The sequence below is a fragment of the Heterocephalus glaber genome, unplaced genomic scaffold (genome assembly GCF_053883595.1).
Source record: "Heterocephalus glaber isolate CG9 unplaced genomic scaffold, H.glaber_assembly_v1.0 deba00001600, whole genome shotgun sequence".
NCBI classification, from domain to species: Eukaryota; Metazoa; Chordata; class Mammalia; order Rodentia; family Bathyergidae; genus Heterocephalus; species Heterocephalus glaber.
The window spans coordinates 9,954,333-9,980,753 of record NW_028258372.1 but is presented as its reverse complement, the minus strand read 5'-3'; the positions used below and the strand labels follow the sequence as shown (position 1 = coordinate 9,980,753).

The 26,421-nt window shown below is 36.2% G+C and overlaps 1 protein-coding gene across 13 annotated transcripts in view; it reads right to left on the bottom strand.

Annotated features, from left to right (window-relative positions):
* Positions 1–26,421, bottom strand: part of Prrc2c (proline rich coiled-coil 2C) — an 84,953-nt gene that overhangs the window by 49,683 nt on the left and 8,849 nt on the right. For 8 of the 13 annotated variants that reach the window (XM_021265443.2, XM_021265437.2, XM_021265445.2 and 5 more), the window contains exons 2-10: positions 14,108–14,272; positions 12,750–12,927; positions 10,896–11,005; positions 7,247–7,372; positions 5,391–5,614; positions 2,324–2,406; positions 1,581–1,714; positions 1,413–1,500; positions 168–312 (exon numbers count right to left, since the gene is read on the bottom strand). In XM_021265443.2, coding sequence (XP_021121102.1) covers positions 168–312; positions 1,413–1,500; positions 1,581–1,714; positions 2,324–2,406; positions 5,391–5,614; positions 7,247–7,372; positions 10,896–11,005; positions 12,750–12,927; positions 14,108–14,219 — 1,200 coding nt within the window. In that variant the 5' untranslated portion in view covers positions 14,220–14,272. The remainder of the gene's footprint in view (positions 1–167; positions 313–1,412; positions 1,501–1,580; positions 1,715–2,323; positions 2,407–5,390; positions 5,615–7,246; positions 7,373–10,895; positions 11,006–12,749; positions 12,928–14,107; positions 14,273–26,421) is intronic. The other 5 variants (XM_021265439.2, XM_004853442.4, XM_004853444.4 and 2 more) reach the window with 3 other exon arrangements.

Sequence of the window (26,421 nt, the reverse complement as noted above, 5' to 3'; positions counted from 1 at the left end):
ACTACATTGATAATTCCTGTTAGTACACAGTAAAAATATTCATAACAATTCAGGGCTACTTAAAAAGTATACTTTCCCTTTTCTTTTTCTGAGTCCTTGCCCAATTCTATAAAATTAACTGATCCAAAGTATCAGCAATGATAAGATTCTCCATGAAGCCAACGAACCTGATTAAATGGAGGACCTTTCCCATAGGGACCTTTTGCTACTGGTGGCTGAGCAGGTGTCTGAGAAGATGATTTAGTGTTGCTAACTTCGTCAGGCTCTTTTCGGTTTTCAGTATTTTCAGAAGCTTTTGTACTTTGGTCCTCACTGAAGAATAAAAATGCAAAGGAAGTGGACAGATTGTATCATAAGTAAATGCTTTTTCTCTATGTAGAAAAAAAATTTGTTTCATTTCAAGGAATGAGATGGGTTTGTGACCTAGTAATGCGAAGCCATTCATCCAGTAAGTATGTACTAGGTACGCAATATGAGTTGGGGACTAGGCTTGTGCAGATTCTCACAAGGCATAAAGTGCACGACAGCAGCTGCCAAATCTCAACCCACTTGACAAAGGAATATAAATTATTTTCTCTCTCTCCTAGGAATCCAAAGTCTCATCTAACTGAAACTAAGTAATACTAAGTATACTATTTAAGTGCATTCTGATTTAATGAAAAAGATGTATCAAACAACAATAGTTTTAAAAAATCTTAACAAATCACAGCCATATCACAAATGATGAACTTATAGTTTAACATGAAGCCAAGGCTGAAAAACGACACCAGTACAGGCATGCAAATCTCCTGTCTTCCAAGGTCCTAACGCGGTTTTGTTAAGGTTAACAAAATTAAGGACTTGAAGCAGCTGAAGTAGCCCAAAGATTTTCCAATTTTGTAAAAATGGATCCAGTCAACCATGTTAACAATTTACAATGGTTCATGATACTGGCTCTTAAAATAACCCTAATTAGATGTCAAGCAGCTAAACATCTTTTTTTTAAAAATGTACTTCCTTTAGAAATATCTAAGTTTAATTTCTTGATTAACTGTACTGTATTAATTTGGCTCATTAATTATCCTCCTAACTCAGTAAAACATTTTGGAGAAGAAATTCTTTTTTGGGTACAGGGAATCGAACTCAGGACCTTGCGCTTATGAGGCAGGCGGTGGAACCACTGAGCTAAATCCCCAGCCTTTGGAGAAGAAATTCTATAAAAAAGGAATAAATGTCTATAATTAAAGCTGCTTTACATAAACAGCTAATGCTCTATCAACAAATTTATACTGCTATTAGTTTTTTTTTTTAACTTTTTTTTTGGTACCGGGGATTGAACTTGGGACCCTGGGCTTGCGAGGCAGGCAGTGGCACCACTGAGCTAAATCCCTGGCCCTATACTGTTATTAGTAAAAAATATCAAAACAACTTACCTGCTATTCTCTTTAGGACTACTACTTCCTTGTTCATCATCATCACTGAAATTAAGCTGTTCTGTATAATCTACTTCCATCTGAGCACCTGTGAAAAGAAGGCAGACTCAGGTTGACTGCTTAAAATCATCTAAAAATTGGGAGTGCTTAACTAATTTTGTCTCTTACCTGCCCAACCTTCATCAGCTTCCGCATCTAGGTTATCAAATTTATCAAGTTCCTTCAGTTCTGATGCACTGAGGATGGACGGGCGTTCGGGCTCAGAGGCCCAGGAAGGAGGAGGGCCTCTTCCTCGAAGGCCTCTAATAAGAGGTCATGGTGGGAAAAGATACAAAGCGTTAGTAATATTACACTTAGGACAATATTAAAAGCCTGGCATTGAGTTCACATCGAGGGATATGAACAGTTGCCACTGACATGGATATAAAGAAATTAATTAACATTGATAAACAGGAATGGGTTATGCATTATATAATTCTTCTGTATTTAATAGCTAAGAGGGTTTAAAAAGCAATTTTTAAAGAATTCTTAAAGCAAACATATGCTAAAAAATATGATTAAAATGAGTTTCAAAATATACATCTTAAAATAAAAAACCATCATTCATGAGGATGCTCAAATCTCATTCAGAAAAGAAAAAAGACTTGGGAGTGACTGATACCATGAAAGGAAAAAGGATCAAACAAGTATTATCAATGTTAAGATCCTGATTACCTGTTTTCAAATTTTATGTCAATTTTTAAAGAATAAAATATTTTTGTTCTGTCATCAGAGCTACCCAATTATGTGTTAGTAGCAATTGAAGTATGAGATTATAAAAATGACTCAATCATCATAATCCACTTAACATTCAGAAAATATTTATGAGCATATATACTGCTTTTAAACTATAACTGTTTTAATAGTCTTACTTGTTTGTTTCAGATAAAGAAGGTGGAAACCTCACTGGACCATGTAGAGGAGGATATGCCATCCTCGGATACTGTTGAAACATCTGAATGAAGGAAACAAAAAAAGACCTTAACAAACTAGTTATTTAAAAAAAAATCAATCTGGTGAGGCTGGAAATAACATAAAATAAATGATTACTAAAAAAACCAACAATACTATCTGCTGATATAGCTTATTTGCAAGACCACTGTCTCCATCAAGATTTTACAGAGTAACTAGAGTATACCATACAAAAACCTTCTATATCCTATTAAAAAATGATTGTGCAATGACATGAAATTTTAAAAGGCAGCATATACATGACATACACCCCAGAAAACTGCAAAGCCTTAACAAAGTAAGAATACTTGGGAAATAACGTGAGCCTGGATTCTAAAGCAAGAGTTGAACAATTAGAGGTGGATTTATAGATGAAGCGGAAGTCAGTTCAAAGTAAGGAATACTTTATAGCCCAAAGAACTGAGGAAGGAGTGAAGGGGAAAGTTAATTGGAGATTTTTTATGAGTAAGGCACAGAAAAGATTCTCAATCTAAGCTACTACATAGACTGATAATTATAAACTAAGCCCCCCTAACAATCAAGATGATGTGCCCTGTGGGAGTTGGCTTTGATGGCTAAACTTGTAAGAGAAGACATAAGTTATGATGACGTTATTAATACTATGATCTGGAAAAGAAGTAGTGTCACTGACTACATGGCCACTTACTAGTTGCTTCTGTCCAGGTCAACTTATTACCTTAAACACTTACTTTATATCATGAAATAGAGGATTATTTTTTCTAAACTTAAATGAGTACATTACCTTACACTCGCAGAAAGGCTATGTATATATGATAATGCTTTTTGAAGAATTTTCTCCCCGGTAGAACTGCAGCAAAGTTAATTCAGTTGGAGCTGAAACTGAACTGGGGAAGCTTTTTGTTGGGGGGAGTAGTCTGGAGAATTTTTGGTAACATCGTACTTAAAAGTTAATAAATACAGTACTGGAAGAAAATATTCATAGGTAAAGTTATATTAGATCCTTCTAATCATTCAGATACAAAGACTAATTTTATGTGGCCATAAATGCTTAAAATTTAGGAATTTGCCACAAAATTAAGTATAGAAAATTCTTCTGTTTCCAATATAAAGAAATGGTTTAAATAATTTTTTTATAGTTACCAGAATACTTTATTCAAATAAAATCAATGATGAAATTAGGAATGAAGCTCACTTTTTCTTCCTTGTCTCACCCTACCCCTACACATCTAGAAGTTCAGGAGTTTCTGCAAGTACAACCTGAAAATCATCAGAAGACAATTAGCAGAATATAAATAATTTTTCACAACCAGAAGATAAGCATGTAAGATGTTCATCACAATCCAAAATTTCTTTTCAGGAGACTATATATAATAGCCTCTAGGAAATATTGTAGTAAGTATGCCAGTTAAGCTTAACTGTCATCTTGACTGGATTACAAGACTCTTGAAGAGATGACCAAATCACAGTAGTGTTGTAATTATCAGTGGATTAATCCACTGATGTTCAAAGCTGAATATGCTGTTAAAAGGCAGGGTCAAGCAGGAGTTGGGTCACTGGGCGTGTGCCTTTGGAGGGTGTATCTCTTCCCAGCTACCATAGAATGAGCAGCTTTGCTCTACTGTATCCTTTTTGCCATGTTTCTGCCTTGGAGCCAGCAGGCAATGGACTAAACCCCCTGAAACTATGGGCTATATTAAAGTTCTCCTTTATATTGTGGATCCCGGGTATTCTGTACCAGCAATGGGAAAGCTGACAAATATGACAAGTAATTGTACTTAATTATTTCCCTCTACTACTCTAGAATGGTTAAAAAAATAATGCAAAGGAATAGGAAATACAATGGATATTTAGAATTTGACTACTTAGGAATTAAATCACAAATTAAATAAGTATATGATCTGAATTTTTCTTCCCTATGAGTAATGCAGCTTCACAAAATGTAAACTTATTTACCCAGACACGTGTAACTTGCCATAGCAGGCTAAAGCAGTATAAGAACAAGACACTAAATCTAACCTCTAGTCTATAGAAAATACAGGAATCAGAAGTACATAGTAAATAGAACTACAAAGTTGGAACCAGCAAAATACAACTTTTAAAAAAACCACAAAGTAGTAACAAATTTCAATAGATAAACCAGAGAAAATAAAGAGACAGAAGAACTCATGGATGACAAAATTCTTTTCTTTTTGGTAGTGGGGATCAAACTCAGGACCTTGTGCTTGCAAGGCAGGCGCAGTGCCACTGAGCTAAATCCCCAGCCCTAGATGACAAAATTCTTAAGGGAAGGATATTGCCTGGATCCTAATGGTAAGACACAAATTGGAATAGTGACATGGTATTTGAGGATATTAAGGAATTATGTTTTCTTTCCGGTGTAATAATAGCTTGTATACTTTCTCCCAAGCCTTTAGGATTTACTTTAATTTGAAAGTGGTGGGGAAACAAGGGAATGTACTGTGCTATTATCTTTATTTTTGTAGACGTTTAAAATTTCCCGTAGTCAAAAGTTTAAAAAAAAAAAAAAAAGCACACTAATTAAAAATCTTTAGACTTAAAAGTAGATATTCTTCACCTTTTATGTGCTTTCAGCAATTTGGTAAATTCTATGGACCTCTTCTGAGAAAAATACTTTGAATTTATAAAATAGTAACACAAAGAACAATTACACCAAAATCCTATTATCACAACATTTAACAAATTTATTTGTGATATGGCAATGAACTTTTTTATTAAATCATTAAATAAGAAGAGGTCTACCTATAGATCTATAACTATTCTGAAATAATCTTGAATATAATGATATAAAATCTTTGATCTCTATTAATGATAGGTACACTGCTGATGATATTCTTGTGGTTTCCCATTGTCACTATTAAAGAAAACACTAATTTTTAGTGAAAGGTTAATGAAAATAAAGGCCTAAACTTGCCATTCAAACTGTCTCCTTGGATCCTAGATCAACAAACTCTTATTTGACCTGCTGGCTTATGTAACAATACTCACATAAGGAGGCATCATAGCTCTATACTGGGAACCAAGAGGAGCTTGCTGTCCATTCAGTTTAGCCTGTGGAGGGCCACAAGCTATTCTCTTTTCCACCACTTTGAGGATGTCACTTTGTTCTGATGTTATAGTGGTGTTTTCATCCTGGCCAACGAGCTTTTCATCCTGATCTGATGAGGAAGATGGGCCAGCAGATTTACCACCATCTCTCCAACAAGCAACATCTGATAGGGAAAGAGAAAAAAGAAGAAAAACACCTGAAGATGCAACAATGAAATCAACTTAGACAAATTTTAAGAAAATGTAAGCAAGTAACCAGAGTGAAGGAGCAGGGAAAGTCTAATATGAACCCTACTAATGATTTCAAGGTGTTTAGGTAGTCTAGAGTAGTAACTTCCAAAGCAGAGTGGCTGTACCTCAGGTGGTACATGGGGGTGGGGGAAGAAAATATTAGAACTTCTCTATGAAGCTTATTGATATTTGACACAGATTAAAATTCTTGTTATTACTTGGCCTATTATGGCAGATGATCATGTTTCGGGATAAGGTATCTTCTTTGCTGAGGAAACAGGAGTTCTACAACTTGCAAGGCTTGACAGTGAAGCTCCCATTTACTAGCTTTCGGTCAAGTATTCCTAGTTACATGTGACCAAGCGAATAGATTTAGTGACATTATCTGATTTCATTACCCCTAACCAAATCTCATTTTGCAAGAAAACTCTTGTGGCAGCAAATCTCCAAGATGACTATAATGGTCTCTATCTCCCGGTATTCACAGCCTTTGTAGTCCCCTTTCTCAGTGTACCAAGATTGATCCGTACAACTTGTGGAATAGAGCAGAAGAGATGGCATGTCCCTTTCCAGGTAAAAGACTGGGTTTTTCTTGGGTAGGCAGTGTCTATCTGTCTCTTTCTCATGACTTATTTGGGGAACCAGTACTGTCAGCACCTAGTCAACAAAGCCTCCAATGACGGTTCATTGCAGCCTTGTGTGGGTCTCTTAGCCACAACTCCTAATAGGCTGTTCTTGGATTCTTGGCCATCAACTATTGTGAGAGAACATAAGTTCAATTTGGTTTGCTGTTTTGCCTTGCTAAATTTGTTATGCAGTGATAAATAACTGGTGAAAATTCAACCAAACAGGAGCCAACATGACTACTCCTAGTAGAAATTCATTAGCTAATTACAAAGATTAAAAAATAAAATACTTTATTCAGATTTGACAACTGAGCCATAAGAAATGTAAAATGTAATAGGTTATTATAGATATAATATAGCTTTATAAACATTCCTGTCCCAGAGGAACCTCCTCACATGTATAGGAGGTCCTTTGCAATATTTGGGAATGACAATATGAAGATAACACAATGAGATACTTGAAAATTCTCTCAAACATTTTATGTATATTTCTATTTTTAGTTTGCAATGTATACTACAAAGGTATCCTTCACTATCCAAAATTTGTTTCCTCAGTTTGAGTTCAGAAAGCAAGGAATAGTAAATAAATAGGTATAATTTACAAATATATAGCTGAATATTGGGTAAGTTTGCTCAAAAATTTTTGTAACTATAGAACAGGCCAAATATTAATGTAGTCATCTTGGCATCTTAATAAAGTACAGATTTTGATTTAGTCAGTCAGATGTGAAGCCCAAGACTATACATGTCTGATAAGTTCTCTAATTATAACACTACTGCTCGAACAAAAATTACATTGTCCAAGCAGCAAGTGAATAATGTACTAGTCTGTCTTTTCAAACTAGGCAAATCACATATACAAAATACATGCAGGGGGTTATATCACAAGATAAAATATAGTCTCTTTCTGTAGCTTTATTAAATAGAAAGTACTCTTACTTGGTGGGCGTAAACTGGGTCCAGGCCCATAGCTGTCATCATTTGCTTCCTTTTCTTTTTTTTCCTGATCCCCAGCTGCTTGCAAGCTGGGAAATTCCTGCTGAAATTGACTATTCACCTGAATTCCTATAGGTATTAAAATAAAAAAAGGTAACTTTTATACCGAAGATAATTCAAACAACCCTCCCAGGACAGAATTTTTTTGCTTCTTTTTGATAAATTATTCTGCATTTCAATGACTGTTCACATTTATAAAACTTAAAAATTTATCTTGAATCCTTTGAAAAGTTAATGAACAGCCATGAGGAGATAAAAATCTAAGAAAGGAACTTGCCTGTCAGATTCCAGAGGACTCACTCAAGATGAGTGGGCCAGTGAGGAGTTTCATTTCTTTAAAATTCCTTTGCTAAAAACCTCATGTGCCCACCACCTCGAATTACTGGTGATATATGCATGACTACTCCATCAGGCAGCTTGTACCACTGGTGGTACAAATAGATCTAATCACCTTTATCAGTCTTTTTACTAATAAAGTTAATAAAGTCTACAAATGGACCAAGTTTAGTTAGTTGCTTGAATTTTGTTACTGCCAAATATAAATACTAGTACTATTTGTCTTGGTTACCTTCTCGTTGCTGAGACAAAATACTCAATACCCAATGTTCAAGGAGAAAAGGTTTAATCAGCTCACAGTTTGTAGAGGTTTCAGTTCATAACTGGTTGGCTCCAAGGCAGGGTGGCATGGGAGACAGGCATTGCAGAAAAGAGCTCATGGTGGGCAGAAGGTAGCAAAGCAAACAAGAGAGAAGACGAGTCTCTTTCTGTTCCTTACACTGTATTCAGGCTACCGGGATTAGGGCGGTGCCAAAACAATCAGTGGACTTATTTAGTAATCACACACCCTTAATCCTAGCATCACACACTCTAGATTCAGCCACCTCTGAAAAAGCTCCACCTATGATTTCATGAGGCTTTGGAGGGACATCTAAACTATAAAACCCAAACCATAGTATTATGCTCCTGGCTATCCAAAGACTCATGTACATTCCTATACTCGAAAGGCATAAGAGTTGCCAAAGTTTTAACAGTTTCAGTGTTGCTGAAAAAGTCCAGGTCCCTTAGCTGTGAGCCCCTGTACAAATGAAAAGAAAGTTAAACACTTCCAACACACAATGGAACAAGATAAACATTACTATTCCAATAGGTACAAATAGGGGGATAAAAAGGAATGGGACCAAACCAAGTCCAAAATCCAGCAGGGCAAACATTAACCCTCATAGTTTCATGTGTAGCATCTGAGGCAGTCTGTGGCAAATTGTGAACTCCAAAGGACTTGCATGGCTCTGCCCCAAGGCACTTCTGATGGTTGTTGCTTCCATGGCTACTTTCTTAGGCTGGCTCTGCTCCTTCCTTGTAAGTTTTTCTCAGATGATCCACGTTCCTGGCTTCTCCAAACTTTTGGCTTCTCCAATGCATCTTTGGCTTCACACTCAACAGTCCCACACACTGCCCCCTCAGAGACACACTGCCTGGCCTTGCAGGCTTTCTTCTGAAATCTGGGTGGAAGCCTTCCTGACCCCACAACTCTTGAATTCTGCATACACCTAAAACCAGCACCATGTGGATGATGCCAAGGTCTGCCACCAGTAGTGAGGCTTCCTTTTCTTTTGGCTACAGGGGTAGCCAAATCACTGGCTGGATCACTGAGCACTCTGAACTCAATACCGAGAACAAATTTGCTAGGCCACCACTGATTCTAGAACATGGTTTTCTGGGGCTTTCTTCTCAAAGCAAATTCTTTCACCTTTGCAACTCTGAGGCTGCAAAGGCTGGAGTCCTGTTGGTTCTTGTGACGTCCCCAGGCCATCTTCTCTGTTGTCTTCTTTTGAAATACTTGGCTTTTCCTTGCTAGTCTTTTCTGTGGCCAATTTATCCTCTGTTCCATCTTTGCAGACCATAACTTTACTGGAGCTTCCTTTCTGGCCAATCTCACAACATTTTGAATCATTCCTGCTGGGCTCTTTGCTCTTGATTCTCAACATAAAGCTGGCTAAAAGCTCCCAGCTGTAGCCATGCTACCACTTCAACATTAGACTGCCTTAAAATTTCTTCTACAAGATTAATTAGTTTGCCGCCTTTAATGTGAGTCTCAGGCAAAGATTCAGGACATGGAGCAAAATGCAGACTAACTTTCTGCCAAAGGATAACACATATCACCTGGAGTACCACAACCAATGCAGTCTTTTTTCCCAGGAGAAACCTCCTGACCCTGGTCTTGACTGGCATCTTTTCTATCAACATTCTAGCCTCTGAGTTCTGACCAGAATCTCCCATCAAGTACAGTCTAAGGCACTGCAGCTCTTTTTTAGCCAACATCTCCAAACTTTCCTTTTCCTTCTTCCCCTTCCCACAAGCCAGTTCCAAAGGCTCCTGAACCACATGGTCAGGTACAGTCATAGCAATGACCCCACTCCTCTGGTACCAAATTTCTGTCTTAGTTACCTTCTCATTGCTGAGACAAAATACCCAACACCTAACGTTAAAGGAGGGAAAGTTTATTTAGCCCACAGTTAGTAGAGGTTTCAGTCCATAATTGGCTGGCTCCAAGGCAGGATGGAATGGCAGACAGGCATAACAGAGGAGAAAACAGTTCATGGTGGGTAGAATGTACCAAAGCAAGCAAGAGAGAAGATAAGCCTCTTTCTGTCCCTTATATTGTATCCAGGTTACCAGGATTAGGGCGGTGCCAAACCAATCAGTGGACTGATTTAGTAGTAACACACCCACCATTACACACTCTAGATTCAGCTACCTTTGAAAAAGCCCCATCTATCACCTCATGAGACTGTGGGGTAACATGCAGACCCAAACCATAATACTATCCATAGCAAAAAAAAAAAAAAAAAAAAAAATCACAAAAATCAACAAATTTATTTCATTAAATCAGAGCTCCCTGATGAGATACATGAATTACAGCCCCATTGTGAATATATTAAATTGTATTTCTTTTATGAAAAAAATGTTATAGCCTTTTAAAGACTTTTATGAAGAGATACTTCTAAGTATCAAGATATGGCTAAAATGTCTGCATTTAACTTACGGCTTTTATTTAATTTACCACTGAGAAACTAATTGCATGCTACTCTATTTTTAATGCTTCTAAAAATATTGAAAGAATTAATTTTATTAGTTTGAGGGCCTGGGTTGATTCCCCTATGGAATTCTATTTTATACTTTTTTTGGTAAGTGGGAAAGTTAACACCTGTTGGGCAGAGGAGTGCCACAGCGCCACAGCTGCTATGCTTTAAGGCTGCTCTCAAGCTCCTCTCCAACCAAGAAATCACGACAGCATGTTTGATACAGAAGAGCTTGGGGAGCACAGTGGAAATGAATACTGTTTCTAACCATCTACACTATGTCCGGATATTTCTGTGTCAGAGATACAAACTTTGTCTGGACATGTAAGGGTAGATGTTAAAAAAAGAAAATAAAAGAAATTGCTTAAAGAGTCTCTTAAGGAGATTGTTCTTAAGGATCTCAATATATCCTTGACAACGCTTTCTATACCTACCAAGTTACCTTTTATCTCCTGCATGGCTGCTCAGTAACTATCAAACCTGACCAGATTTCCCAGCTAATGTCCACTTACCATCTCCTTGCCCACCTTGCTTGTTACTGGCCCATGACTTAGGAGCAGGTGCTACTTCTGGGGGAGGTGCAACCCCAGGTTTTGGCTGTGCTGGTGACACTTCTGGTGCTCTTAAAAAAAAAAATGAATCCATTATTTCAGATATTGTGTTTTTTTTAACAAAAGTAAAATCAAATCAATTATTACATGTAAGATAAATTTGTGTACAACTTATTTTGGGTATGCATTTGTTTAAAGATACATCCCCTGTAAAAGGCTTTCTTTGGCAACATACTTTAAATGAATTTGGCTATTTTTGTCCCCATTCATCTCTACCTTTGAATAACCCAGTAAGATGACAGTTTTTGCTTGTTTTCCATTTTGTTAAAAAAAATTTTCAAAATCACTTATTATTGAATAATGTTCTGAAGAAGTGAACACTTAGAAATACAAATATAAGTATATGGGTACATACAGTCTAGATCAGTCAGTACATTAGCTGGGGCCTAAGGTTAGGCAAGCTCTCCATCTGGGTGTCAATATGTTCATCACTGTACTTACTTCCTACTGTAATTTTATTAAAAAAAAATTTTAAATTAAGCTTATTGGTACATCTTAGGTATAAAATAGTTACATTCCTTGTTGGGATCTTGTACCTTTACATGGTGTATCTTGGTTCTTATTTTTTTCCCATTTCTCTGCCCTCCCCTCACCCCACCCCCTCCACCCATCCCTATTTACAGAGACTTTGTTTCCATTTTTTTCCTTTTCTCATATTTTTTCTTCTCCCTCCTTTCCTTTCCCCTACCCCTCCCACTTCCCCTACTCCTTTAGACCTTTACTTATTTCACATTATCAATTATACCCTTTGAACCTTATTTATACTTTTAGTTTTTCACTCTACTGTAATTTTAAATAGGTAACAACAACCTATGTGATCCATTCTGAAAAGTAAAAGATTTTAAGGGCTGGGGATTTAGCTCAGTGGTTTTGCCGCCTGCTGCACAAGTGCAAGGACCCAAGTTCAATCCCCGGTACCAAAAAATAAATAAATAAAAGATTTTAAAAGGGTCTGCAGTTTTATTCAATCCTTATAATGTGGTAATGCTTACAAATGAAAAGGTAGTTAAAAAACTCAAGAATGCCAATACATTTCTGGTACAATCAGATCTGTGAGTGGTTACTACAAAATAATTCAACTACAGCTGATTATCAGAGAACAATTATATGATGAATTTACACAAATTTACTACACAAAGCTCCATAGCAGGCATGTAAAAAACTAATGGTATATATAGGCAAAAGTCTCACTGAGTTTCCAATACCTTAGTTCATTTTTCAAAATTACTGTATTTAGTTAAATTAAGAGCCTGGAACATTCCTTGGCACATAAAAATCTAGTATTTGTTGAATGAATAATGATTAAAACAGATGCAACTGATTCTATCCCAAATTTCTTGCTATTAACTCAATAAATGTTTGAGTACCCATGATACACCAGGTACGGCGTCCATGCTAAAGATATGGTGAACCAGTAGACAGAAAACTTTAGCATCATGGAATTTAGTAACTGAACCAATTCTTACTGACTAGAAAAAGAATGCTTGATTTGGCAAGGGCGGAAGAGGAGAGAGCATTATACAGGCTATGACATAAGCCAAGTTGTGATTAGCAATTCTGTCATGTGTTCTACCTTAATAGAAATACTATCATTAGACCACTCATAGGAAAAACTAAAAGTGATTATATAAACAAAGACTTTAAAAGCACATGAAATATGTAATGCAGGTAGTATTTCACTTAGCATACAGTAGGTACTGAAACATAAGTTCTCTACAAAAAAAAGGGCTCATTAATTAACAGACTTTGACTCACTTCTCTTCTTCATGCTGCTCTTGTTTAGATGCCCATCCTGTGCCATCTTTAGGGACAATATTCACATTAGGATCATTGCCTTTGTTTTCTGCTTTGAGACTTGGGAGGTTAGCGGGTGGAGGCATGCGTCGTGAAATACCAACTTTTCCAAGACTTTGTAACCCATGTCGAGCTGCAACTAAAAGATCAATAACATCAACTTTCTTAGAAGATCTATTTTGTTATCTACAAAAAACTAATGGAAACTTTTCAATGATTATTCCTAATGTTAAGAATCTGTTGGGCCGGGGATTTAGCTCAGTGGTTCTGCCACCTGTTGCGCAAGCACAAGGACCCAAGTTCAATCCCTGGTACCAAAAAAAAAAAAAAATCTGTAAACTGAACTACAGTCCTACATAATTCAATGCAGAAATAATAAACAAGCCACTGAATAGGTTCAAAATTTTAAAAAGCAGCTGAGTGTGATGGCTTGGGGGCTTCTTCATACCAGCATGCCTGAGAGGCTGAGGCAGGAGGATCAATTGATCTTAGCAGTTTGAGGCCAAGTGGTAACACTGTGAGACCCTGCCTCAAAAAACCAAAACCTCCAAACTAAAACAAGCAAAAATTTTAACACTGCACTCCAATACACTACGAATGGAAAAACAAAGCAAACACTGATAATGATAGTCTTGAAATTTTTTCAGGGAATATCCCAAGTTCACAACTTAGAATGTTAGCCTGGCATGGGAGCACACGTCTGTAATCCCAGCACTCAGGAGGCTGAGGCAGGAGGATTGCTGTGAGTTCAAGGTCAGTGTGGGGTACATAGTGAGTTCAAAGCCAGTCCGAACTACATAGTGACACCCTGCCTGATAAAAACAAACAAAAACCAAAACAAGACAAAAAACCCTAAAAACTGATAATGTTAGAGAATATACTGATTTTATGTTAACACTAATATATACCAAACATGGTTCAATTTTAAGTTTTCACTGTAACTAGTGGACCCAAAGAAAACAAAACCACAGTACTTTATTCTACCATTAAAGAGATAGTAAACACTAATACATAGTTGTGTACCCATCAATCTCATAGACAAGCCTCTTCTTTGGAATCACACTATTATACTTATTTTCTGCTGAAAACAAAGAGAAAAAAACATTTTCATAGGGCGCCACAATAGAATAAATTTTCAACTGTAAAACATTTAATGTATATTCCCTGAAAAATGTGTGAATACACAAAAAAGGCCAATGAAAATAGGGTTGCATTAATTTGGGTTTGTCGTAGCTTGAAATAATAGCAGTTCTGGTTGTACTATCTATAGTAACAAAATAAAACCAGAAAACACATTAATGTCATTTGACTTTACTCACCTGTAGTTTTCTGAGTTTCCAGTGATTTTCCCTTGTAAGTATTAAATAAGCTGAGTGTTGCATACTTTTTCCCATCCTTTGCTTTTGTGCTCTGGCCTGACTTCTCCGACATTTCGGTGGAAACTCATCGAGTCCAAAACCTCCTGCCACACTGCCCAAATCAGTCTTTAAGAACCATATATGAAGGAAAAATAAGGAGAAAAAGTTTAGAATTAGCAGAATAAAAACTCAGAAACTTCAAATGCTCACAGAAATTTTGAAAAAATACTGAGAAATGAAGATATCAATCCTCAGTAACTGACATCAGTGATAATTTCAGGCTTCTTTAGTATTGTTAAATTCCAACAGCCAATACACAATAAACTACTGTCTACATACGCCCTTTGATACATCTTCTCTCCCAAATAAAAAGTAAACGAAGTATAGGGGTGTTGGTGGTGTTGGTGTGTGCTCTGTGAAGTAGGAAAAACAGATGAAAAACAGCTACTCAGAGGGCTAAAAGAAAGGAAATATATTCTTTCAGAAACTTACAAGTCTTTCTAGCTTTTCTTTAATACTGTAGTGCCTAAGTATGCCAGAAAAAAAAGCTAAGTCATAAATATCAGCCGATTGTAGCATGAGGGCAATTTAAATGATAATACAACCAAAACCAAAGAGAAACTATGCCTTATTGTACCTACTGCTATTAAAAGAACACTCATCTCTAAATGTATAGAATTTGTAGCCATAAAAAATAAGACTAAATTAATTGGGCATGGTGGGACACAACTGTGATCCTAGCTACTAAGGCAGGAGGACTGCAAGTTTGAGGGCAACATAGCAAGATCCTGTCTCAAAAAAATAAAAAGGGATAGGAATGTAGTTCAGTTCTTCCTAGGGTCAAATCTTAGTGCTAAGAGGGAAAAAAAGAATAGAAAATGAGAAAAGGAAATTCCACTCTAGTGGTTTGCCAGTTGATGGCGAACAGTTTTTAAAGTTTAACTTACTAACTTTCTAGTGTCTTGCTTCTAAAAGGCTAGGGAGATACCCAACTCTCATACTTGAGCAAAATGCCAGTGGCCTGTTAAAATATAATGCATGTTTGTAGGACAAAACATCAAAAGAATCCAAACAATTCAGAAAAGTCACAATCAGAACTTACCTTCATTTTGTATACTTTAGGATATTTTTCAAAGTCAAATTCCTATTTAGGATCCTATAATGAATCAAATAATCATGGCTACCCACGAATTTTCTAAGGGAGTAACAAGACCAACTTTCTTTTCTTTTTTTTTTGGTACCAGGGATCGAACTCAGGTCCTTGAGCTTGCTAGGCAGGTGGCGAAACCACTGAGCTAAATTCCCGGCCCAACAAGACCAACTTTCAACCAAGATAAATATAGGAACCACATTTACCTTCCCTTCAGAAACTACTAAAAAACTGGACCATGCACACATGTGTGTATGCATATCTATCTAAAAAAAGACTATTGAACACTACTCAGAGGACAGAAATTTCTGACATTTGGGAAACAATAAAAATGAGGTATCCATTTGCCTGAAATTACTGTCTGGAGAGTTCCCAGGCCCTGACAGAGGAAGAAACTGAAGTGGAGGCTAGAGAGTTTTTTTAAGTTGAAAAACTGAAACTGAGAGTTCATGGAGACCAAGGTAAGCTACAATACATTACTGGAAAAAAGGCTACACAAAAAATACTACAGACCTGCAGATAATCCCCCTTGAGTACTAATCTAGACATTTGTGGAGGAAACTATCCTAAAATATGAACCACTTGAGAGGAACAATGCCTGGAGCTCAAAAAAGGCTGGGAATAGTGCCTATTCTCACAGGTCAGGCTTAAAAATAAAAAACAAACCATGATTCACCAGGCATTAGGTAGAATACTGAGAAAAGCCTTGCTTCAGGAATGGCTACAAATTACCATAAATAAACAACTGTTCTGATCTTGCCTAACGATCTGAAAGTAACAGTCCAAAGGATCAAACTGTTCCCTGGTAATTTTTATGGAGTATCAGAACCAACTTAAATACTTATTTAAAAATGAAAAAAAAAATATCCATCACTAGAGAAGGAATAAGCCACAATGTGGCATTCACTAAAAAATTATCCTGTATGCAAAGAAGCAGAAAAATATAAACCATAATACAGGAGATTATCAATCAACTGAAACCAGTATCAGTATTGTTGCAGGTGTTAAAATTAGTGGTCAAAACTTTACAGTTATTTTAGAACTGTATCCTATTTATTTAACAAGCTATAGTAAAGATCAAATACAAACAGAACACAAAACAATTTTTTTTAAATATGAAAACTTATAAAAATGAAAAATAGGGCCGGAGATTTGGCTCAGTGGTTCTGCCCCCTGCCTCGAAAGCACAAGGACCCGAGTTCGATCCCCGGTACCAAAAAAAAAAAAAAAAAAAAGAAAGAAAAGAAAAGAAAAATACACTGGATAAATTTAGGATAAGTTTCACAGCATTTGAGACACCTTCAAAGGAAAGAATGAAATTAAAGCCATCAACACAAACTATCCAAAACAAAAGAGGAAAACAAAACACTTAACAATGAGCCTTGAGAAAACTTCAGGCAGCTTAAAGAGGGAGATAATAAACTGGAAAAAAAAATGGCCAAAAATATTATAAATTTGATGAATCTATAAACCCAGATTAAAAAGACTCAGCAAAGTCTAAGCATAAGAAACATTAAGAAATCTACAACCAGCCACATCAACAATCAAAAACTGAAAATATCATTCATAATGGAATTAAAAAATAAAACAGGGATGTATCTAACAGAAGACCTATATTCTGAGAACTACAAAGCATCAAAGAAAGTTTAGATAGATGGATACATGCCACCAGGTTAATGGGTCACAAGACTCACTATTAAGATGTCAGATCTTATCAAACTGACCTACAGATTCAAAGCATTTCAAAACAAAACCTCAGAAGGAATTGTTTTGGAAGACAGACTTTGTCAAGTTGACTCTAAAATCTGTAAAGAAATGGGCTGGACCTTTATTAGAGTAAGAAAAGAGTAAGATTTGAGAGTAAATATCACCTGACTTCGAAGCTTAAAGGAAGTGAAAACAGTATGGTACCAATGTAAAAATAAAACAGATTAACAGAACTGAGTTTAGAAATATAAATATATGAATATCCGCTTTTGACTAATATAAAGAAAATTCAGAGAATAAAAAATATTTCCAAAAAACAATACCGGAGTAGTTTATTAATATATAAAAACATTAACTCTGTTCTATACCTATAAACAAAATTCAACTCAAATGTACCATAAAATGCAGAACCTAAAACTGTAAAATTTAGAGAAAACATAGAGAAAATTTTTGTGACCTTAGGTTAGGTAAGGAATTCTTAGGTACAATTCTGAAAGCACAATCCATAAAACATTAAATTCCTAAGTGGGAGTTTTGTTTTTTTAAAAAAAGGCACCGAGAACAAGAAGAAAACTATGACCTGGGAAAAATATCATCAAATCATACACCTGGTAAAGAATTTTAAGGTGGAATATATACAAAACTTTCAGAACTCAGGAAGGAAAAACACTCAATTTTTAAAAATGAGTGCAACTTGGATAGACACCACCAGAGACATACAAATGGCACATAACTGCACAAAGGTATTCTGCATCATTTTTAAAATCTGGAAAATGCAAATTGAAACCAAAATAAAGAGAATGGTTAAAATTACAGAATAATTTTACTAGGTATTGGCAAAGAGGTAAAAGAACTAGAATACACTGCTGATGGGAATGAAAAATGGCAATGGACAACCATCCTAGAAAGCAACTTGCAGTTTCTTAAAAAGGTAAATATCTGCCAACTACTTTCTCCCATTCTATTCCTAGTATTTATCCAAGAGAAATAAAAACAAATAAGGTGCAAATGAAAAATATCATATGTTTAAATTAAAACATTTTTTTGGTACCGGGGATTGAACTTGGGTCCTTGTGCTTGTGCAACAAGCGGTGAAACCACTGAGCTAAATCCCTGGCCCAAATTTCAAAATTTTATTACAATGATAGATACACAATGCCATTAAACCTCCTCAAAATTCTCCGGCCTACTTCAAACACAAACTTATTTATCTCTTTGTTTTGCCATTTTCTGAAGCAATCCTAGAAGTCCTTTCTCGTGACAGTCTTTAGGTGCATTGTGAAGTTTGCCTTAATGTTCTGAATTGGTTCAAATGTTTACATGGTCATTCTGGCTTTGGGAAAGAGCCAGAAGTCTCACAGTGCCAGATCTGGTGAATAAGGAGGATAGCATTCAGCAGCAGCATTCACTGCATTTTTGATCACACACGAGGGGCAATATTTTAAGGAAGATTAATGACAATATGTCTTTTACTATTTTAGCTTAAATATTCACTGTAATTTTCAACCACCCCCTGTAATCCAAATAAACTTGTACTTCCAAGTATTTTATGTGTAACAGTCCCAAACTGATAACAACTGTCTACCAAATGACTAGACTCCAATCATGGCATACCTATACAAGGAATGAACTGTCCAAGTAATAAAAAAGAATAAACTAGGCTGGGTGTGGTGGCACAATTGTAATCTCAGCATTCAGGAGGCTGGGAGAAGAGGATCAGTTTGAGATCAGCTTGGAAGTACACAGTGAGTCCTTCCCTTCCTTGTCTCAAAAACAACAAAAAAACAGCAAAATTCTTTCTACAGCTAACAATGAAGACAAAAGAATTTGTTTTGGGATTAAGTTCATAGTACTCAGTGATCCAGTCACTCAAGCCCTGTAGACAAGAGAAGGAAGCCTCACTACTACTGGTGGCAGACCTTGGGATCATTCATGTGGTGCTGAATGAAAGAAGCTAGGATCTCCCTCCTATATTATACTTTGTATTCTAATTATATTTCAATAAAACTTGCTCATAAAAAAAATCAACTCCTAGATCACTTAACAAAATCTCCCTATTTTCAATCTATTAAATCAAACCGAGGCAGAAAACAGGATGATCAAGGGATTAGAGATGTTTAAAAGTGGTATATTAAAGAGGGCCAGGGATTTAGCTCAATGGTTTCGCCACCTGCTGCACAAGCACAAGGACCCGAGTTCGATCCCCAGTACCAAAAAAAAAAGTGGATAGCAGACTGCAAAGGAAGGGAAATAGGCTGACAAGACATGAGGAGAGAAATCAGTAGCACTAATAAGGAAAAATGAAAAATAATGCAATAATGAAGTCAATACTAAAGAAGGAAAAAACCCCCTTAAGAGCATAGAAAGGAATCAAAAAATGGTGTTTTCTACTTGAAATTAAGAAAACAATTTAAGATTTCTGTAGCTTCAAAATTAACCACTTGAAAAAAACATAAATGTAGAAGCAAATCAATTTAAAATCAAAATAAGTTTCTTTCCAATAAAACAGGAAGTAAAAACTAAAAGTACAAAGACATCTAACACAAAATGCTTTGTATCAAGTATATAATCACATACATACTTCAGAGCAAAGTACTCTTAATCCCCCCCCCCCCAGACACTGGGCCTCAAACTCAGGACTTTGTGCTTCCCAGGCAGGCATGGCGCCACTGAGCTACATCCCTGGCTCTTAAATCTTTTTTCTCTTTTTTTTGGTTTTTTGAGACAGGGTCTCCTTTTGTAGTTCAGGCTGGCCTTGAACTCACTATGTAGCCCAGGGTAGCCTCGAACTCACAGCAATCCTCCTGCCTCTGCCTCCCAAGTGCTGGGATTACAGGCATGCGCCACCATGCCCCGCCTTTAAATTTTTTAATTACGAGATAAAACAGTAAGTTTAAAAAGTTTCTGAACTAAAGTAGGATAGAAAAAAAAAACAAGCTACAGAATTGATAAATTCAAAACCTAGTTTTTTCAGGGGGCGAGGAAAGTTAGCTGGGGGGTATAGCTCAGTAGAAAAGTGTGTACTTAATCAATTGTAAGGCCTTTGGTTAAATACCCAAAACTAGAAAAAGAAAGAAAAAAAAAAAGGTAGCTGAATGATATCCCCAACTTTTATAATTACTATTATTTCATCCTTTACAGAAAAAGTTTGCCAACACTTGGCACAAAGAAACCTCAATTCAGTTCAGTCTAACACTGACACACACATGTGCATACAAAGACAAACAACAACATCCCCCCCGCCCCGCCCCGCAGGGTCAGGGACTGAACTCAGGACCTTTTGCTTGCCAGGCAGGCGCAGCGTCACTGAGCTAAATCCCTAACCCCTAAACAGAATGGTTTTGTTTTTTTTTTTTAAACAGAATGGTTTTTACAGAAACTAATACAACAATCTCCCAAGCACAAAGGTATACTTTTTAAAAAAAAAAAGCTATGATTTTACCCTAAATACTAGCATGGATGTGCAAAATACAAGGCTATCTGCAATCTTTGCAAGATGATGTATGATAAAAATTTGTAATACAAGTCAGTTGTTAAAGGATTCGTATTTTCAAACTTGTTTATTAAACACCTATTATAGCAGGCTACCTATCCTGCCTGTAGTTTCACTTTGTGTAGTTTGTTACCAGCAGTCAACTATGTTTTATTTGCCTAGCACTGGGCCCTGGTAGGTTACATTTTTCAAGGCCTTGTATATGCCTGTACAACCTGGCATCAAACAAAAATCAGAAAAAGTAATCTATAAACATATACATAACTACTTGAACATTCACAGAACATTAATCAAATCATTCTCACCTTTGCATCAAAGGTTCATAAACCTCTAATTTTTGTGCACTTGCATGGAAATCTAACCTATACCTATAACACTGCTTGCAATGGACAACATATACTTCTCTACTGTATACCTTTGAATTGGACACTGAAATCAATGAAATTCATGTCTCTTTAAAGCCTGCAGGAATAATTTTGTATATTTTCTCAATTATAATCTAGCAAAGTAATCTTCTATAGCAGTGGTGGCGAGCCTATGGCATGCATGGTGCAGTGGGCTGTTTGTTATCACTGAAAGCGCCAAAAGGTTCGTGATCACTGCTCTATAGGTTACAAAGAAAATAAGGCTTCCCTAATGCTGCAATTCATCCAACCACATTTTTATAACAAATATGCACTGAGAACAACTGTCAAATGTTGGGTTAGATGTCAGGGTATATTATGAAAGACAGACTCAACAGGATAAAGGGGCAGCAAAAGAGGAAGAGAGTTTTGACAGATGGTGAAGTCCAGAAGATCTGTCTCAACAACAAGAACTGAGAAAAAAAAAATCCATCAGTGGTTGTCAACCCAGGCTGTACAGGCATATACAAGGCCTTAAAATATGTTGCCTGCCAGGGACCAATGCTAGACGAGTAAAACAGAATTTTAAGCAGAATTTCTGGGGCCACAACAGCAACAATATTCTTTGAAAAGCTCCCCAAGTGTGTCTAAAATAAAGTCACAATCGAGAACCAGAGCCTGCTAGGGCAGGATAAGAAGTACTGCCTTTGAGTTTTTTCTAAATGCCATCAAGAGCTACAGGAGAAGGGAACAACTAGTTAAAAATCTAGTGGCTGCACTCATATGACCACATGGCTGGATTCATATAACCAGATCTTAAGTGACAAAACGGTATAATTTAAATAATCAGTAGTTCAAAGGCCCTTGAAACAGCAAGCTCAGTAAAGCATTTGTCTTCAGCTAGCTAGCTTCTGATCTAAAAACTTATCAGCACAGGACGCCAGGGATTTAGCTCAGTGGTTTTGCCGCCTGCTGCGCAAGTGCAAGGACCTGAGTTCGATCTCTGGTACCAAAAAACTTATCAGCACAGTTACTGGGAAAAGAACTGTATCTTCTACCTGTATCACTGATAATTTTGAAAAAAGTTTTTCCTATTTCTACAATGTTACTGATTCTTCTACAGTATCATCTTGCTTAATACTATGTATCATTAATGGCTGAGTCAGTCTGCAAAAAGTCTTTTGAATAACACCTTCCCTTCACTGTTTAAGAGAAAGCAATCATCAAAAATTCAAGGTTCTGTGACTAACCAATGCTAACTTAAAAAAAACAAACCAACTAGCATTTTCCATTAAAACTAGATGTAATAAAACATGTGGATCTGCATTTTCAAAATTTTGAACAACAAAAATGTACTGCCTTGTAACGGGTTTTTTTTTTTTTTGCCAAATAAAAAATAAAGGAAAGAAATAAAACAGAGGGGGAGAAAGCTATTGTTTTTAAAGCAAACAGATCATTTCTAAAAAGTCTAAAAGAAATACAGTAAGCAGTAGTTTGTCATAATATAGTAGCAACCTTTCAAAATGAAACGATGACACTGAACAGTGGTAACAAAAAAAAAAAAAAGGTTTCATAAAAGGACAGCTATCATGAGTTTCCCTCTGTAGAGGAAAAAAACAAGGGTAAGTGGTTTCCATATCTGTAAAAAGAGGGCCGGGGATTTAGCTCAGTGGTGGTGTCCCTGTCTTGCACCCTGAATTCTCAGTACCCCCCAAAAAAGATTAGCTATGGTCTCTAAAATTCCTTCAGCACCCAAAATTACAATTTTCAATACTAAAAACATTAAATATTTAACATCTTAAATACTATAACATTTATAATACTATTAATATTTAACATCTAATATATTTAGAAAAAATAATTTGCAGTTTAGTAAATTGCAATTTGCCAAATTTAATTAAATACAATTATCTTTCTAGCTTCTAAATATTCAAACTATGTTGACCATTCTGTTCTCATTCTTCTTCCTTGGAAAATAAAGTACAATGTCCATGGATATAAATAGTTAACAACAAAAATAATCTGCAACCATTCCCAGAGGAACACACTGTAGGTACTCACCAAATGTTTAACTGAGCAAATCAAGAAATAATGTATATTAACTATTAATTTGTTTTGGTTTTTTCCCAAAGTTTTTTTTATTGGTTCATATTACACACACATATATTTCATCATACGGAATTTGTACCTGTATGTGATATATCTTGCTTCTTTTTTTCCCATTCTCTATAACAGCCAAGTGTCACATACACAAATATTAAAGGTAAACAGCTTCAGTATAAGCCATTTTCTTTGGTTTCTGAATCTAATAGCTTTCAGCCTCACTCCCCTCCTTCCATTCTTTGTTCCCAAGGCTCCTGTCTCTATGGGCTTTCTCCTTTGGCCAGTTCATCGTCTACAGTTCACTGCTGCAAATATTAGCAGTGAGGCTAACCCCCAAAACTTTCCTTCAAGCTACAATTTAGAAACACATTTTAAATTGCTTATAGACCAAAACATCACACAAGTTTCAAGACAACTTCAGACACAAAGTTTATTCCCTACTCACTAAGTATGTACTCAATGCCTATCATACACCAGGCACAGCTGGGAAAAGATAAACAATGGATATGCTGTCCTCATCCACTGAATGGAAATAGTTTAGAATGAGGCTAGAAAAGGTAGGAAAGACAGCAACTATGAGAACAAGGCATTGGCAGGTAGCATTTAAACCTGACAGAAATATATATATATAATAGTTCCAAATCTGTGCAGTTAAGAGTCTATCTAATGTTTAGCCTAGGAAGAAAACAGTGGTGGGAAGCACAAGAGCAGCTGGCTTGAATCAGAGAGCAGCCTTGTGCCAGACATGTATAAATAAAAGGAAGGTGAAGATACTGCCAAAAGAATTACTGGAGTGAAAGATGCAATGGTTTGGAGGTTTGTGTATCCTCCAAAATTGATGCTGAAACTTAAGTCTCAATGCAACAGTATTAAGAATGGTGCCCTAGGGCTGGGGATTTAGCTCAGTGGTTCATCGCCACCTGCTATGCAAGCGCAAAGACCAGAGTTCAATCCCTAGTACCAAAGGAAAAAAAAAAAAGAATGGTGCCCTTTAGGGGGTGATTAGACCAGAGGGATGAGATTAGTGCCTTTCCTTTCCATCCACACCACAGCGAGGACACAGTGTTGAAGATGTCACCTGGCAAGGACTCTGGCTTTCACCAAACAACTTGACTGTGCCTTGCACCTGGGCTCTCAGCCTCTAGAACTGTGAGAAGTAATTTTGTCTTAGATATTTTGTTAGAGCTGAGTGAATGAACTAAGGAGAGCCAAAGGACTGTCAATTTCAGCAAGACTAAAACCTGACAATAACAATAGTATTAATGAGTGCTTACAAAAAAATCAAGCTTACTACAGATTATTTTTTCTATTTACTATTTTTTTCCATTTTTCTGTAAGATTTAAATTATTTCCACAAAATAAAAAATCTGAAAATCAAAACCAATCTGCTCTCCCTGATATGTTCACCTCCTCCAACTTCCGCATAAGCATTTACCGACTTTTAGTCTTAAAACCTTGAGTATCTTTGACATTTATTTCTCCCACTTTTTACATTAAATAGAACTGAATTCTATACATTTTAACTTAGCAATGTCTTCTGAAGCCCAATTTTAAAAAACTGAGGTCTACACAGGTTTACAGATGTAGCACAGTGTAAAAAGATTAGACTGGGACTAAGAAGATCTTAAAGCCTAAATCATCAAAACTTACTAATGAAGAAATAACCTTAGAGAAATAAAGTAAGTTGCCAAAAACACAAATAGCTACAAAGTGGTGATGCTAGGATTAAATCCAGGCTGACCTGAAAGCCAGTATCCAAGATAACTCCGTTAAGAAAAATCAGTATTATAAAAGAGAAATCCTTGAGCAATGTAACAAGGAATTAACGTGTTATTTAAAAAAATCATTTACAGATGCTAAATGATTCAAGTTTTCATTACCAAATCATTATTATAATACTGAGCAAAATATCAAGGGTAAAATATTATGGAAACAAAACAGTGAATCTTGATTAGCAAATGTCATTCTGATGATGCGTGTGATGGCACATGCAATGCTAGTTTAGACTACCCAGAAAGACCTTGTCTTGAACAACAAAGTCATTTTGAAGTACAATAACATAAGAAGCTTAAGAATCAATGCACTATTTATTGTTAAAAAGGGTGAAGGTGCAAAGGAATTGATTTGTATCCTCCCAAAATTCATGTCTGACACCCTAGAACAAATGTGCGAGTATTTGGAAAGCAGAAGTGTGGGAGATAATTAGGTTTAGATGAGAGTTACCAGTGACCATGTCAGAGATAAGAGCGCTCACTCTGTCGTGGGAGACACTGTAAGAAGGTGGCCACATGCAGTAAAAGAGCCTTCACCAGACGTGGACCATGCCGACACACTCACAGATTTCTAGTCTCTAAAACTTTGAGAAATAAATTTTTGCAGTCATCTATAATATTTTGATATAGCACCCCGAGCCAAGCTGGGGACGGGGGGAAGCTACTGATTCAGAAAACAGCATTTTATCAAATTTTAACTATACTGTCTATTTAAAACTTAAAAAGCCAAAACATTAATGGCTCTCCTAGTTCTCAGCCAATCAATATTCACAAAACGTTAAGTCTTAAAAAAGTCAATTCACTCTCCTCCCTCCCCATGCTTTGTTTTAAAAACAGTATTAAGTCTTTACGAACTTTTCCTTAAATGAATGAATCTCAGATATTTTAAGTGGAAAACCATTTTATGCTTAACGAATATTGTCACAATATGAACTAGTCATTTCTCTACCTACAAGTTTCACATTCATGGATTCAACCAATTGTGGATGGAAAATACATGAAAAATATAACAATAAATGTAAATTAAAAATGAGTACAGTATAACAACTATTTGCTTAGCATTTACATTGTTTAAGGTATTATAAATAATCTAGAGATGATTTAAAGTTATAGGAGAAAAAAGTTAAAACAGGATATTCACCGGTTACATACAAATGTATCATTTTACTTCTACATAAGGGACTTGAGCATTCATAGATTTTGGTGTGGGAGTTTTGGAATAAACCTCCCTTGCATCCCGCGGGATAATTAACGTGACCTGACTAACCATTATGCTGGACACTGTCCTTTTCAAGGTCTTTTGTCAATAACTAAAGACTTGGAAGGCAGATATGGCATATGAAATAACATATATGTGAGATAGTAGCAATGTACTCAATGACTTTCTAAAAGTTAAAAAGGTCTTGGAAAATTAGGATGAACTAAAGAATAACTAATGACACAGTCATAGTTCAAAACTGTATTTCATTACCTGGTGCAATGGTGGGCACCTGTAGTCCCAACTATTGAGGTGGCTCAGATGGTATGGATTGCCTGGAGTTCAATACCAGCCTGGGCAAGATAGTTAAGACCCTAAAACACCAAATACCAAAAATACAGACTACACAACCATCCTGTTTATCAGAAAAGGTTCTAGCTTTGTGACAGCCAGTAGTATGACAGGACTGTTTTATACAACTTGTTGCTTTAATACAAATGCTCTACAG